At 35.7% G+C, this 17,456-nt stretch overlaps 1 protein-coding gene across 4 annotated transcripts in view; it reads left to right on the top strand.

The window, feature by feature from the left end:
* Positions 1 to 17,456, top strand: part of Usp15 (ubiquitin specific peptidase 15) — a 97,135-nt gene that overhangs the window by 41,448 nt on the left and 38,231 nt on the right. For 2 of the 4 annotated variants that reach the window (XM_050163866.1, XM_050163871.1), the window contains exons 7-8: positions 8,592 to 8,678; positions 15,417 to 15,561. In XM_050163866.1, coding sequence (XP_050019823.1) covers positions 8,592 to 8,678; positions 15,417 to 15,561 — 232 coding nt within the window. Of the gene's footprint in view, positions 1 to 8,591; positions 8,679 to 10,797; positions 10,817 to 15,416; positions 15,562 to 17,456 lie in introns of those variants that run through there. The other 2 variants (XM_050163869.1, XM_050163867.1) reach the window with 2 other exon arrangements.

Genomic DNA, 17,456 nt, shown 5'->3' on the forward strand with positions numbered 1-17,456 from the left:
TGCTAAGTAAAGGACCCCTGATGTCACACTAGCAGAAACAAAAAAAAAAAAAAAAAAAAAAAAACGCAAATGAGTGAGCTGAGAAAGACATGTCCAGCTCAGGATGTGACCCATAGTAGTGTGTTACCTACCGCCTGGCAGTTAGGTTGTTCAAACATCTGGATGTGTTCTCTGGAGAATAATCTGCAGTATAATACTTTGGATGCAGAATGAATGCATTTATTAGACCTGTAGTGGGCAAGAGTAAAAGAACAAATAGCAGGTAAGTAACATGAAATTGGACACAATGACATCCAGCAGAAATGAGTAGGGAAGCCAACTGTTATGAAACAGTCTACTGGAGTTCGCTATAGAGAGGTTTTCAGACAGGGCATCTCTGTGCATGAGCTTCCAGGTTCTCATTCCCACCACAGGCATCTTTGCAGAGATTGCAATCGTAACACCTGTAGGAAATGTTTTCACTCCCTTTAGCTGTTTGCCTTTCTCCCTTTTCACAGTTACAGAGGCAGAGGGCCAGCCTGACCCATGATGAGGAGTTTTGGAGGACACTTGAAACAGACATTCTATTTGAGACAAGGGGGTCTCCTTATTCCTAAAGATTGCTCTCAACAAACTCATATGACAGTGTGCAAGTTTAGTTTATAATACATATGAGCAGTCAGGTTTGCTTTGCTTTGGTTTTACAGGTTTTGTTTGGGGTTTTTTAGAGATGTCTTAGGGTTTTTATTGGTCTGATAAAACACTGTGACCAAAAGCAGCTTGAGGAGGAACTCAAAAAAGGAACCAGGAGGCAGGAAGTGGAACAGAAGCCATGCAGAGGGGCTGTTCACTGATGTGTCCTGCAAGGCTTGTTCAGCTTTCGTTCATGCTGTCTGTGACCACCCCCAGTAAACAGAGCCTGCACACATCAATCATGATTGCAATACAGATTTGACTGCCATCAAGTTTTATCAGGCCCATTTTGATCATATTGAAACCATTTAACATTTATGTTAAACCTTAAATTTTAGGGGCCACTTGAAGAAATGTTAAATACTATAAATATTAATAGTAAATATAATTTTACTTAAAACATCTAAATATATTTTAATTAACAGGAAAAGCAACCAAAAATCTGTTTAAAAACCACTCAAAAGCCAGGTAGTAGTGATACACGCCTTTAGTCCCAGCCCTTGGAAGGCAAAAGCAGGTGGATCTCAGTGAAATCGAGGCCAGCCTGGTCTACAAACTGAGTTCCAAGACAACCAGGAGTGTTACACAGAGAAACCCTGTCTCGAAAAACCAAAAAAGGAAAAAAGCCAAACCACTAAAAAGCTATTTTAATTACTTTCCTGCTAAATATCAACATACAATTTGATGTTTTTACTTGTGTGCACGTGCGCACACACATGCACATATATATTTCAAATGTTCTGTGTTTATTAGTTGCTTTATTGCATGTATAATCCAGTTTTGAGTATCCAATTTCTTACACCTCACAAAACAGTATTTTCTAGTTTTACCTTTAAAAAGGTTTTTTCTCTTTTAAAAGAAAAATTGGTACTTTTGTCTGCTTTGCAAAGGCAGGAGTGTTAGGGACTGATCCTAATTGATCTAAATGATTGGAAATGTATGGATGTCTATGTTACCTTAACATAAGACATTTTAAGGTAAAATAATTGTGGAAGCCTTGGGGTTCCTAAAAAGAAGAGAAAACTATATCAATAAGTTAATGCTTACTTAACAAAAAGGAAGAAAGAAAGAAGAGAGGAAGGGAGGGAGGCAGAGAGATGGAAGTTAGTGCTTTATTCCTATGCTGTGGCTCTGGAATGTGAGCGCCCTAGATTTTGACTATATTGTACTATTGTATCTTTTTCTCTGTTGCTTCATTTAGGTGTAATAATTTAAAGCATTTTGAAATAATTGCAGTTATATAACAAGAAAGCTAAATTGGTTTTCTGGAATAATAAAAATTCCTTTTTGTGAAGATAACATTTGAATTCAGTTCATTCATTTCCATTATTACTTAATAATGCTGATAAAAGAACATGTGAGAAGATAGTGGAAAAAGGTTTAAAGCCATTGATAGTTCTGTGTTTCTGTGGACAAGTAAATATCAGGAATTTATCATTAACCAGTTAAAGCATGTGTGACTGAAGATAACCATGCCAGTAATTCTTTTCATGACTGATTTGCTTGCATGTTCATGTATGCATTATGTGTTTGCCTGGTGCCTGCAGAGGTCAGAAGAGGGCATTGGATCCCCTTGGCATGGAAGTAAGGCATGGTAGTGAGCCCTAATGTAGGTGTTAGTAGGAGCCTGTGTCCTGTACGACTAACAGGTGCTCGTAACTTCTGAGCCATCATTCCATGCCAGTGATTCTTACTCCTGCTCTTTGGGATGCTCTGACTAACAGAAATCTAAATTGACAGCTAAAACTATAAAGCATAAATTTAATCCAGTGTTATGATATTTTTACAGAGTTCTGCTAGAAAAGAAGAAACATTCTGAGTTATAAAATTGTCACTTTTTGGAAGAATCTATATTAAGCATGTAGGTGACTGGTGGTTGTTTTTCTATACCAACTGTATCAAGATCTTCTTTGAAGATTATTATAGAATAAATCCATTGTATAGCCAGAAAGATAAATAGATAAAGAATAGTGCATAGACTTAACTGGCTTAAAATTAAGGACCCATTAGGAAACATACCACACAGCGTATCCATTTTATTTTAACAAATTGTATTGAGATCCTAAGGTTCATTGCACTTTCCTTATTCATATAATTTTCATAAAAAGTCAGCTGTGGGATGGCTTTTGCTCAGACTTCTAATGTGTAAGATAAGGAGAAAACCAAACCAAAACTGTTGTGGATATAATTTCATAAAAGGAGCCAGAGTGTGAGCATGATGAGAACTGTGGATTTGTATAGTAAATTATCTTGGCTAACAGGAGACACACAGCAGAAATGTTTCTGAATAGAAACAATCACAAAGTAAAAGTATTTAGTATTTGAAGAGTTGCAAGTTTTCCTTTAAGAACTTGTTTTAGAATAATTGAGAGAAATGTAGTTTATGGTTGGTCTTGTTTTAGTTTTGCTAACTTTGCCATTAGATTTTATAAAGTTAAGATGACTGTTTTGCTTTGTCAAACTTAGCTGCCTTTTAGCTGCTCAATATTTTGGTGTTAGATTTTAATGTATATTAAATATTTAGTTTATTTAACAACAAGTTTAGAAACTGTATTTTCATTTTGAAGGAAGACATTCAGGTGTACTAAATTGCATACATTTAATTGAAACATCACATTGAGCATAAAATTCAGACACTACAAATGTTGGAATGTTGAATAAGGTTTATTCAAACCACTTCAGCTAAATTGACAATTTACCCTTTTGATTTTTCAAAGAGAGGAATGTACTGCCTTATATTGCACCTAGCCTGCCCTGATCAAAATTATTTTTCAGCAAGGTAAATAGCTTGCTCTCTAGTCAATCAATATGTAGAGCTTTAGACATTTCCTTTCTCTTCCGTAGAAAGCCATTAGAAAATGAAGAGTGTGATTTTCAAATTGAGAACAAAGTGTCTCTGCTCACCTTCAGTGAACTAGTTGACTTATAAATAATGTGGCATTAACTCTAAATTTTAGCTAGAATGAGGTGTGTGAAATATGGTTCAGAAGTCTAAATCAGAAACCAGGAACTGTATTCATTTAATCAGTAATTCTTTATCTGTAGCCTACATCCATCACTCTTGTTTTAATTTCCTTGGTATTTAAGGAACACATTTACCTGTGTTTTTGTATCAATGCACCCTAGACTTTTCATTGCTGTTCCTTCTGTTAATTCCTCTTTCTTATGCATATAGTAGGCACTAATTTATCTGTTTCCTTTCTAATGTCATTTTCTCATGAACATAAGAAAATTCACCACATTAGGAAACAAAGCATCAATATTCTCCTATCCCTCTTTGAGTTTTTTTCATTTTTTGTTTTTTTGTTTTGATGCACTACCATTACCCCCTGCCTGCCCTCTAGACATCTCCCTTTTTCCCGAAAACTGTCCTTAGTACCATTCACAATTTAATCAAGTTCTTATTTCTCTGGGAGAATTATTCACATGTAATGTATGAGGTTCTCCCTGACTTCACTGAGTCTGTGCAGCTGCTATGCTTATGTCTTACCTGCACTAGTAGTCTTCTGTCATCTATAGTAGACACCCAGAGTCAGGAAACAGTTCAAAGGTGCTATGTAATGTCAGCTTTCCCTTAACACAAGCAGATATTAATAAGTCGTCTGTATTAAGATTTCTAGCTTCATCTAAATTCCTGTTCTTCTTGAATATCATGCATGACACCACATCAGTTTGAACCAGATATTTGTTCTTTGTTTTGCATACATAAATAGATACATTTTCTGTATCGGTTTTACCAGGTGCCATCCAGGCTTCCCAATCCCTCAATCACTTTTCTCATCTAACTAGCACATCCCAGAGGTAGCACCGTGAAATGGTGTTTCCTAAGCAGGGCACTAGTTTCCTGTTACAGTCTTCAGAGTCTCTAGCCACTTAGAGGACTTCTTTTCACCCCCTCCCTTTGAGGCAGGGTTTCTCTGTGGAGCCTGGCTGTCCTGGAACTTGCACTGTAAATCAGGCTGGCCTCGAACACTGCCTGGCTCAAAGAACTTCTTTTTGTGCAGATTTTATCAGTGTATCATAATACATTAATATGTAAAATATTTAAGAGTAACAATATTGAACAGTTATATTTTGACATCAGTAACATGTTTATAAAGTTAACTGTTTTAAAAATGAAGACATTCAGAAAGTAGCATTAAAACACTTTTGCCAGGCAAACACACATAAGACCACAAAAACAGTTAAAGTGGAAACGGTAATATACAAGCAAAAGGTCAACAAGACAGAAAAAAGTGTTAAAACAGAGCAAAATGAGACAAAAAAAAAAGTCTATAAAATACCATTACACTCATTTTCTGTTGGTCATCTACTGCTGGGCATGGCGCCTGCCCTGAAGTGTGCTTGATGTAGTCAGTGAGAACATCTGGTTACGTAGAGACAGCTAAACTCCTACACTTCTACACTGGATGAAGTGCATGGAAGAATTCACCTATGTATAGACATGTAGTAGATGGAACTTTCAGATGAATCAAAACTTGACACGGGGTCTATGTTTCAAATGAGTGACTATAAAATGGGAATCTGAAGTATATCCGTGACTTACAGCCTTACACTAGCATCTGTAATGGTCACTTGACACATAAGTATATCCATGACTTACAGCCTTACACTAGCATCTGTAATGGTCACTTGACACATAAGTATATCCATGACTTACAGCCTTACACTAGCATCTGCAATGGTCACTTGACACATAGTCTATAAGTTCTTCAGATCTTCAGAACACTGGTATGTTTCATAATGCAACTTTCTTGCAAACTCACATTTTAAAAAATGAATTTTATGAGAAAAGTTTGAACTTAACATGGTTGGAAAGTCAAAATTCACAGAATTTGCTTGAAAGTTGAGATTTTGTCATTGTCATCTCAGTTCTCAGTTGTCAGACTTCTTTTACCTGATTGTAAGCGTCTCCAGGTGTCCATGCTCAGGAACTACAAGTCACACGACATAGAAAGAGAGGTGCTGAGTGAAGTTAAGCTTGCAGTTCAGATCTGTGTTCACATTAGCATGGAGCTTATGCAGGCTTCCGTTTCGCAGACAGTATTTAAAGGAAGTGTAGTAGGCTGGAGAGATGGTGGCAGACTGGAGCCATAGTGCTTCCAGATACCAAGTTTGGTTCCCAGCACTCACTGAAGTCTTCCCCCAGCTGCTTGTAACGCCAGTTTCAAGGGGTTCGACACCTCTGCCTTCTGCTTCTACAGGCACCTGCAGTCTCATGCACACATCCACATACCTATACCTTATTAAAAATAAATATAGAAGTTTTTTCAGAGTCAAGATTTAATAAAAGTTCTTACTGAAATTGCTCTTCAACTGCTTTTTCATTCATGCGTGTGGGCCAGTAGTTTGACCTGCCATTGACTTTGAATATCCATCCAGCAAAAGCTACCAAATGACATTTTAATAAGGTCTCGGTATTATGAAAATCATTTTAACCTCATAGATGCCTTGAAAGGGTCTTGATACAAATGTGTTGCCCTGTTCACTCTACTTTTTTTTCTTTTTCCTTTTTTTGTTTTGTTTTCTTTTGTTTTTTGAGACAGGGTTTCTCTGTAGCTTTGGAGCCTGTCCTGGAACTAGCTCTTGTAGACAGGCTGGTCTCAAATTCACAGACATCTGCCTGCCTCTGCCTCCCGAGTGCTGGGATTAAAGGCGTGTGCCACCACCGCTTGGCTCACTCTTAACTTTCTTAATTTCACCCTTTATCGAATTCCCCCTTTGTTGTCTTGATAGTTCCCTAACCTATATTCTATTTATTACTGTACTTCTCTCCCCCAGTCACTAATCATACTAGAATATAAATCTGATTATGCTGCTGCTCCTTATTAAATTTGCATTATGTTCCATCAGTTGTGTAAAATTCTGATTTCTTCGTAGGACACTAAAGGCTGTTTACTATCAAACACGCCGCCTGCCTTCCCTTGTCCCGTCATCACTGTGTACCTCCTTTTCAGCCAGGGTCACTTGACTGTTGACTCCCAAACACAATTGTTTCTGCAATCCATACAACTGCATGTACTATTCTTTGTACTTAGTTCCTACATATACCTCTAATTGTATTTCATTTTTTCAAGTTGCTTCATGTCACACATCACAGAATTTTATATTAAAAGTTGTTAAGCCCTGTTTTGCTTATGACATTTCTCCCCACCTGATTGCAAACCTGTTGGAGTCCAGGAACTGGGTTGTCTCACACTGTTAGATACACTGAAAACGGAGCATATAGTAATCACTTGATTAGTGAACTTCATAGGAATTACTACCAACTACAAATGCGCTCCATGATATTTTATTCCTTTTTAGTATAACCTGTAAGTCCAGTTACTCCTCAATAATAAAAGTTTTGGACAGGCAGGAAATGTATATGTAAACATATGTCTCTGCTTTATTAAATGAAGCTTACCTTTATTTAATATTTACTTTTGACTGAAAATAAAATAGAAGTCATTTCTGAAAAAAAATATGCTGAATGAAGTTTTGAAAAATTAACATGCTGCAACTCAAATTCTAATCCCGTTAGATTGTTTTCCCCTACTTAAAAGCTCTTACGATGGCCAGCATAGCGGTGTGCACCTTCAACCCAAAACTCAGGAAGAGAAACAGGTGGACCTCTGAGCTTGAGGCCAGCCTGTTGGAGGCACCATGTTGAGACTCTATTTCAAAAACAAACAAAAGAACCTCAATTATCAAAAGGCAAAGAGTTCTTTCTACTAGTGTTTGAAAGTACTAGGTATTGTATTAGCAGCATTCAAGCTTTCAAGTGTCCTCCACTGTATGTGCTCTTACAACCTAGCTGACTGTATTTTCTATTTTAGCTTAGTATAGTAGAATGCTTCCCTGTGAAGAGGCGCCTTTTGGGAAGGCACCTAATTCAAGGACCCCCGTCAATGTGCAGTGTTCAGTAGCAGAAACAACTTTCTTCACAAAGGTGTTTTTACTAGGATTTTTCAATTTGAAGTTGAATTTTTCTTATATTTAAGAAATTTCATTGTCCAGCATTTATTTCATGTAGCATGTATGTCTGTATATAAAGAATAAATGCAAATTAAGTAATTTTATAGATTAGATTGTCGGCCTGTTGACCAAATCACTGTGTATTAGCACCCATGTGGAGGAGATTAGTTTTTAGAAGCATGTCCATCACTTAGAATCTACTATGACTGAGCTAGGACGGCATGGCTTTCACATCCCAGCTAGATAGTCCATAGGCAATGTAATGTTTATACAACTCATGAGACTTGAATCTTCCAGACATATATGTACTTTAATTATTTCTTCACAATAGATATATTGATTTTTCTATCTGCCTTTAGCATATGTTTACTATCTAAAAGCCAGTCCTCGTGGAGATTCCCCCGCCCCAAAAGATGCTGAATTAATGAAGTGTGTATCGTAGTCATATATGAATTCTTCAGGTTTTCCAGAGATACTTTTGGCCAGATACTGTTTCGTAGAATTATGTTTGGAATTTTCTTTTGTTCTTTCCCCGTACTGACTTCAAGATTTATGAATGGTTAACATTCACTGCACCCTGTGTCAGTACTGTGTATAATTACAATGCCCTGGTACCTACTAAGGAAGAAAAGTAGCCTCATCCCATTAAACATACAGAAAGTGATTGTAAAATGTTAGTAATTGTTACCCTCAGAAATGGATATATTGAGTTATAGATTTATAAGAATAATAGCAAATTTTATAATTTCAAAAATTTTATTTGAAAAAGTTCCCTTTTGTACCAATTGTACTTCAAAGGAAATATATATTGAAAATTAAAAACCAAATGATATATAATTATTTTGACCATAAAATCTGTTTTCCAGCATTCATTTACTACAAACATTGTCATGTTTCTTTTCTTTATTTCATAATTTTGTAATTCATTTTTTATCTAATTTGACATTTTCATATTTTTAAAGGTCCCCAGGTGCATCCAATTTTTCAGCTTTACCAAAGATCTCTCCTTCATCTCTATCAAATAATTATAACAACATCAACAACAGAAAGTAAGCACCGAATCTTAAAAACTCTTTCTTTAATTGGTTAGCCCTATTATGGTTGCAAAAAGATCTCTTTTATCTAAAATTTAGGATAAAAGTCTTCATGAATCAAAATTTGTTTTCTCTTAAATTAATGGTCAGTTCTCTCACGAGTCACTTCACAAGAAATAAAACACATTTTAAAAACTACCTGACTTAATACAAAATAGTATGTAATAGTTAGCTGAAAAATAAAAAGAACTTTGAGCATTTTCTATTCTAAAATTCAGATTCTATTTATTGAAATTTTTTATAGGACTTGGTTGCAACACAAGCTCATAGGACTATAAATCTCACATGTCATCTTAGTCTGACCCATAATAAAGCATGTGTCAGTGATTCTTAGTTGGAGAGCAGATACTATAGAAAAAGCAATTTTTCTTAATAGTTTCTTTTTCCCATAATACATGGTATTTAAAATTATGTAGTTTGTGAAAATGTGCTTGATTGCTTTTTTCAAAAGGCTAAATGTCACTAGGACCTTCCTATAACATCTGACTGTGTATTTGCTGCCTTAAAAATTGCAGTTTTGTTTAGTCAGTCTACCCCTCCCACCTTAAATGGGTTTCAGGGATTGAAATCAGGTCACCAGGCTTACCTGCCAAGTAGTTTACCTGCTGAGCTATCTTACTAGCAAAACATGCCATTTTTATCTTGGTGGAAAAAAGAAAAAGAAATCCATTTTAATCATAATTTGCTCAGCCACTGTATGAGAACCTTTATCCCAATAGATTGTCCATCTTTATTAATGGGTATGATCTATGTGCACTGTGGTTATGTGTCACTTCCACAGTTCAGATGGCTTACACGTTAGTGGACTTCACAGATGGCTACTAATTTATAAACTTAAGCACTAAAGCAGTTTGGGAAATAATCATAAATCTAGCTGTAGTTACATTTATGAGTTTAATTTCCCTATTAAAATCCTCATGTTTTGTAGGAACATGGTAAAGTGATTCTGATATGTCTGGATTTTAAGTATACAATAATAGCTAAGAAAATGTTAAAGGAGAAAAATAATGAGAAAGGTTAGTTCTTTAGCATACTACAAAAATACACAATGTAAACAGCACAGTTTCATCTAAGAAGACACACACGGTTAAGTGGAATCAAGACAACCCAAAACATCTTTCCATATAAGAATTTGATGCCATCGCAAAGCATTCTAAACAATGAAAAAATATTACAGTTATCCAAGAAATGCCATCCAAAAGATTGGGTAGCTTTTCTGGGTGTTTTTTTCTTTAGAACATTCAATCCAAGATTATTATTAAGCATTTAAAAGAAGGTAAAGAAATGGGGGGGGCACTTTAAAATCAAGTTCATAAAGGTTAGAGATTTCCTGAAACAGAAAACTAAATAATACAACCAGGTAATAAATAGAATTAACTATAAATATTTGCATGTCAGGTTCTCATTAATTGCTTTTGTAAGTTAAAACCATAAAAAATTAAACTATGATATCTATTCTTGTAAGGCTTTCTTCTGAGTAGCTGTAATAGTGACACTTTTAGTAAAAAGTTTCCGAGTTCAGATCCAACAAACTTAAAATATATCTTCTTTTCATAATTCATGAAAAGTAAACACACCGTATATTAGTACTACACTGTAGTGTAGTAGTACAGCATGGAAGGTGTGAATATCCAGGTGCTATATTTCTTTCTCTTCTACATAAAAGTATGTACCATCAGGAAGAGCTTCTTGAGAAGTATTTTTTAGCCCAGTTTGTATTTTATGTTTTTTAATTCATCAAAATTGCTTTTTGTAGGCAATAATGTTATGTTTGTACTGTTGCTAATGGCGCCCACATCTACAATAAAATAAGTAAATATGCCCTTGCACTCATTTTAAAGCAGTTTTAACATTATGTCTAAGTGGTATTGACTAGAAACTGTATTTTGACTGGGGTCATTGTATTGGTATATGTGGTTGCTTGTTTTTCTGTCTTTGTCTTGTGTTTTTCCTTTATATAATAAAAATATCAAAGTGCACTCTATCAGAACCTCTGAAAAGAGAAACTCCTGAGGGAAAGGGAAGTTGTTTAGGGAACTGTGACAGGAACTACCTCCTAAGGAACTCCACCGTGGTCATTTGTGAGCTTGGAAGTAAGTTGTGTGTATGACTTGTCTTTCTGAGTAATGAACAGAATTTAGGAATTTTGTTTTGTGTTGCCTTAATTTTTAATATATGAATTTAATGTATTTAAGCAATTATTTTATATAAGGTTTTTTTTTCAATTTGACTTGTAGAAATAAGTAGTAGCCAAATATTTGAGGTGAAAATAGTGTAGTTTCAATAAAAGTAGGTCAACAAGTTAGTGACCTACTAGGTAACGTAGTTTTAAGCTTCATGTATGTGGAAGTAGTCTCCAGAGTTAAATTGTATATTAAAATCTATAGTTATACTGTAGACTTAATTATATAGTAAGAAGAGTAGATACCAAGATTATATGAAACATAATTACAAGTCCAAGACTGGAATTATTATATCCTAAGAAGTAAAATTTCATTTTCAGAAATAATTGTAACTGATAATGTACACTTACAATTATTCAATTTAAGTTAATAAAATTTGAAACATTGTGAAAAGTCTACTTTTAGAATACATTTTATTTATCCGTTCCAGTAATGTTACTTCTTAGGTCATAAAATATTTTTGCCTCAATTACAATTTATGAGTACTTTTTAAATATGCCAATTTTTTAACTACTAATATTTTCATTACCTTTATTTTTCTGCCTTATATATTTCATAGTATTACTAACATTGCTATTAAAGCTGTTTTAATGATCTGTTGTCTGGATTTTAATTTCATATCAAAGTAGGTGTTTTTTTAAAATTTGTCTCAGTCTCTTGAAATGAAAATGATGCCCTGTATGAGAGTCAGTCATATCAGTAACTATAGACTTTGTGGTCGTCTAGAACTTGCCATCTGTTTTTGCTAAATAACCTAGGTGAAAACGTTTCGTTAACTGCAAAGTTAGCATGATTAAATATGTGTTTATGATGTCAGATATCAATACTAAATGAAAAGCCAATCAGAAAGCTAAATAAAAGGCGTATAAAACGTCCCATTTTTACATAATCACCATTAAAGATTTACAAACAGTATTAACACAGTACAGTATTACAATGCCTACTAACACTTGTGTAAATTTTATCTTTCAAAATCATTAGCAAAAAAGAGAAGCAGAAGCTTCGTGGGCCTTAGGAAAGCTTTTCAGGCTTCTATGTGCTCTGTTGTGTGTACAGATAGCTGATAGCGTCTGTCCTTGCCAGGAAGAGCTTTCCTGTGCAGTTAAAATACGAAACATGGAATGTGAGTGACCAGGAGAGCTGGATCTTTGGTTTTTAATTCATTGTCTTCAGTATCATCATTGTACTTGTAGACTATCTTAATCTTTGGATGAGCATTATACTCATCCCATCATTTAAACCAAAGTATAGACACATCTTAAAAGATTCAGATTTTCCTAAACAACCAGAAAACTGCTTTGCACATAGGTTTTCCCATTTCAGGGTAAATAAAAAGTCTAGAACATCAAAACAGTCTTTTACTTTTAGCATAAGACCTTGATTCTCATTCATGTTCGTACTAATGAATTATAAGCATTTCAGTATCTATTTGTGTTCCATGTAAGGAAAGACAGCTGAACATATACTTCAGGGATAAGCATGTAAGTGTGCTTTCACTGGTTTGATGTGTGTGTGTGTGTGTGCGTGTGTGTGCGTGTGTGCATGAGTGTGGACACCCATGCACATGCATACACGGGAGCACTTATGAGTGTGTAGTTAGGGTACTTTGCTCTTTTGCTTTAGCTACTTAAACTTCACAGTCAAGCTATATCTGTTTTTTCTCCTCAGTCAGACCTTTTTAAACACTGTATAGGAGAACGTGATTTTAATTACATTCTGAGTGATGATACATTAAAGTCTAACAGATTCTTAGTAAGTTTTTACTTACTAGGACTATAAAACAGAATAAGATATATTATACTGCTAGTAATTTAAAAGAGAAAAAACTTGAGTTCTGTTTGTCTTTTTTTTAATATTTATTTATTTATTTATTNGGTTGTGAGCCACCATGTGGTTGCCAGGAATTGAACTCAGAACCTTTGGAAGAGCAGGCAATGCTCTTAACCACTGAGCCATCTCTCCAGCCCCCTGTTTGTCTTTTTTATAATTAAGTTTATGACAAAAGCTGTAAGTCCAGCAGTTGTTACATTTCTCTGGGCCTTGATATTTTCATTTAATCTTAGAGTGGATTCTTTTTGGAAAATCAGGGAGTTGGTATTTTTGTTGTTGTTGAGAAGGGAATGAATTTTTTAAGCACTAAAAATATTTATAGTCTTATATAAAACACTTAGGAGAAATCTGAAGGGGAGTTTTATGGGATCGTATTAGAGTGGAAGAGAAAGGCAAGAGGGTAACCAGGCTGAAAGTCTCAGCTTCAGCTGGGGAATGTAACTGGGGCAGGGAAGAGAGAAAGCCTTGCTTTTCTGAATTGGAGGTAAGCCTGCAAATGAGCAGCAAGAGGTATGGAGTCCTTCCAGAAAGATGAGGCGGCCCTGTGGTTGTGGGTGTGCAGGGGTGGGGAGGTGCGGTGACAGATCAGGAAAACGGACAGGCTTGACAGTGAAGAATTATAAGCAAATGCATCAAAGCTGGGCTTCTGGAGTCTATAGGACTGTCTGATTAGAGAAGCATTTCAGCATGTGTCCCTGACCAGTCTTCCACTTTCCCTGACTCTGGAGGAAAGGGGCAGCGATGCTTTGTAATCCTGTAACCCCTATGCGGTGGCTCTCACCTTCCATCACATGCGACCCTGTAACACAGATCGTCAAGTCCCGTTGTGCTGATGCCAGCCATACAGTTATTTTGGTTGCTACTTTATAACTGTGGTTTTGCTACTGTTATGAATTGTAATGTAAATATTTTTGGAGATAGAGGTTTGTCAAAGGGGTAGCAACCCACGAGTTGAGAACCACTACCTTTAGGGAAATTTAGAATATTGTATCTCCACTAAGGACCAGAGATAAAACTCAAATCACAATCTGTTGACGAATTTCACTAACAAAGTAGATTGCAAAGTGAGTAAAGAAAAAATTTTAAAGAAAAACATAAAAATAGCTATGCTTTACAAGGAGGAAGTAGCTGTCCTAGAATGTGCCTCAGGTGAGCTCTGAGGTGTTTCTAATCCTAAAGACAAGAATTGGGATATTGTCCTTTCTTAAAAATTAGTATATTGCCTCCAAGCAGTAGTGCTTCCCAGCACTTGGGAGTCAGAGGCAGGCAGATCTCTGTGAGTTCTAGGCCAACCTGGTCTACAAAAGCTAGTTCCAGGGCAGGCTCCAAAGCTACAGAGAAACCCTGTCTCGAAAAACAAACAAACAAACAAACAAACAAACAAACAAACAAACAAAAAAACCCTATATTGCCATGAAAGTTCTCCAAAGGCTGACCCGTGAGTTAAAGGGTCTGACCGTAACCTCTGGCCTGTTGATTGTCTGACAAGCCACCTAAGAGCTGTGTTTAATCTTGGGTTTACTGTTTTCTGTTGTCTGTTTGGTATGGTGTACATATGTTTACTAAAATCTTTTTTAGAATAAGCAATACTGTAATTCATAGAAACCATTGTGATCTAGTGAGAGTATAATGTCTGGAGTAACAAAAATATTTGAAACCATGAGAAAATTAAATACCAGGAATAAACTATAGCCAGGAAGTATTAGTGGAGTTACTAACTTATTATGTTTATTTGTAAAACTACATTTTATTTGTATCATCATTTACTTTGATCTTATGACCTTGAATTGCATCCAGCTTCATCCTAATGAATAAAAAGGGCGAAAAATATGATTTTGAACTGTTTGCAGAGTATCTCTTAAATAGTCTCATAAAAAGCTATCATAAAAATTAAGAATTCCTCCTTTTCATAAAATTATCTTATATAAAAATAAGAGATTTAACTTATTGACCTAAATAATTCTAAAATTATGCTGATTTCCTAAATTTTAGATTATAGAGTTTTTCAACATTTATTATACTGATAGAGGTTTTTTTGTTTATAAAGTTAAAGTGAGTATTGCAGAAAATAGGAGCAAAGGTGAGTGAGTGGTCCTGCCTGGATCTGCTTGTATGCAATCCTTTCTGCATTGCTGATCAGAGGCTGCTCTCTGCACTTTTGTGCTAGAGTTTGCTAGTCCAGTTTAGAAGCTATAAATAGAATCTTCCCTGCATCTCAACGTGATGTCACAGTGGCCTTGGGCCTCTTGGTGTTCATCTGTAACTGAAGCCCAACTCTTCCCGTTCCTGCACTTGTCTTACCATAGCAGACTGACTCAAAGCGGACTTTAATGAGATGATTAATTGCTGCGGATGGTGTTTAAAATCTGAGTGTTTTTTTGATGGAGCAATGCAGAATGGAGCAAGCCACGATGCTGCTCCCGTTAACCCAGGGTAGAATAATATAATAGTGTGTTCTGTTGAGTGATGTGGCTTCTGATATGGTGCTTTGTTGCTTGGATAAAAAACACCTTAATTAAGGAGGTTACTTTGAAAGTGGTGTCTCAAAATGTTCCACTTGAGTGTTTAGCAAAATATCCTTAATGATTAACCAGATATTCCCTGAATATGCTTAAAGTACTCTTTATTGTAACCATATTGTGATGCAACTGGCTACATTTTTATAATTTTTTTCTTCCAGTGTGAAAAATTCAAATTACTGTCTCCCATCATATACTGCTTATAAGAACTATGATTATTCAGAACCTGGAAGAAACAATGAACAGCCAGGCCTCTGTGGCTTAAGTAACTTGGGAAATACATGTTTCATGAACTCAGCCATTCAGGTAGGTCTTTCCAAACAGAGTGGAAATTGTGCTTCATGAATTCATTACTGCAAAAAGGATGGCGTTGTTCTGTCTTTATTTTTTTCATGTTGAAGAACTTTATGTTTTGACAATTTGTAATTCGTGGGATATTTAGGCGTGTACATGTAGCTCATGCTGCTGGTAGTAGGATTTCGACTTGCTTCCCCGTTAGGTAGCATGGTCTATTGCTATATTCAGACTAAATGTTACCTCATGCGAAACATAATTCTAAGCAGGAAACTTAAATTCCCAAAGGAGAAGCAGACAGTCCAACTCTTCTTTATGCAGTAGAGGTCTGTTGCTTTAAAAAAATAAATTCTTAAAGCTTTAATAAGGGCTTGACATTTAAAAATAGAGAAATTCATCTCTCCTTTCCCCTCCACTTTCTCTTTAACTACTTTCTCTTCTAGAGCTTATGGGTGTGCAAAAAAGAGCTGGTTACTGCTCCTTGCCCATTCTTTCCATGTAACTTTTCTTTTTCTTGCATTCTATTCATTCTTCATAGTTGTTAAATATCTATGCCTTTGATCTGAAGCAATGAAGGAAGTATATATTGAAGTAACTGTCATATCTATAAATTAGAGCAGACTGCTTCATTCTCATTTTGTTTATTTTCTGAGACAGGCTTTCACTGTGTATTCATGGGTGTCCTAGAACTCACTCTGTAGACCAGGATGGTCTCAATCTCATAAAGGCCCATCTACCTCTGCCTCCCCAGTGCTGGGGTTAAAGGCATATGCTACCACTGCTTGACACTTAATCTCTTTTTATAAATAAAATTTCTGTGTTTTTAAAAGCCCAAAGTAGGGTAGACTGTTCTTGATATTTTAACTTAATAACATTTTTGCCTTTTCTGTGAATTATTAATTTTAAGTCTAATATTTTTGTTCATATTGTAAAATTCAGTCTCCTCTACACAGGAGGTAACCTCCAAAGATAACAGAGTATGAATTGGTGAAAATACCCACAAATCTTTTAGACTAAGGATAAGTATTTATAAAGTACATTGTCATTGATCCAGCTGACTAATAAATTGACCCTTCGTTTTATAACTTCTTGCACAGTTAAAGTTTAGCTAAACTATCTAGACCAAGAGTTGGCAATAATTTTAGAACTAGACGGTTCAGGGAACATAGTCAATTTCTGACTTAGTGGGGCCATTTCAGAAGTTGCCTATCTATCAAGCAGAGGCTGACTAGCTTAGTGAACTCTTCCTGAGTCCTCTGCATGAGCATTGGGTTGACAGGCAAGCCATTGCACCTGCTAAGTCAATCTAAGTGAGACTGCCCTGTTCAGCTAGAATTGGAGTTAGTTAATTTTTGTTTTCTTCTTCTGATTGCAATTAATTGGTAGCTCCTGGTCGTGTCTTTTAACATAGTTCAGTCTGACCATGAGGATGCTGGTTTGTAAACTTTGAGTGTTCACCAAACACTCCAGCAGCGACTGTGTGAAGTAGTGGATATTATTTCATACTTGTGTCTTATTGTAGCTGAAAACTATACTTCCTCTAAAACAAAATTCTCTAAAATAAGCTGGGAAAGGGGAAAAACCATGTTTTTTTCTTTCTTTATTCTTATGAGTATTGGTGTTTTGCCTGCTTGTATGTCTGTGCACCATGTTTCTGCCTGGTGCCCACTAGAAAAGGGCATTGAGTCCCATGCGACTGGAAGAGCAGCCAGTGTGCTGAATTCACAGAGGCGTGTCCCCAGCCCCAATTATTGTATTTATTTTTTAATATAAATGCAGAATCTCAAAGGTAGGGCTTTACTTTGTTCTTTTCAGGGTTTACTCAGGTATTTTTTTTCTTTGTAAGTTTAAAATCGAAGCCCACTCATGAGCTTCCAAACATTGAAAAATTTCTGCTGCTGCTGCTG

Source organism: Alexandromys fortis, unplaced genomic scaffold, assembly GCF_014885135.2.
Source record: "Alexandromys fortis isolate MF-2015 unplaced genomic scaffold, M_Fortis_MF-2015_v1.1 scaffold_125, whole genome shotgun sequence".
Taxonomy (NCBI): domain Eukaryota; kingdom Metazoa; phylum Chordata; class Mammalia; order Rodentia; family Cricetidae; genus Alexandromys; species Alexandromys fortis.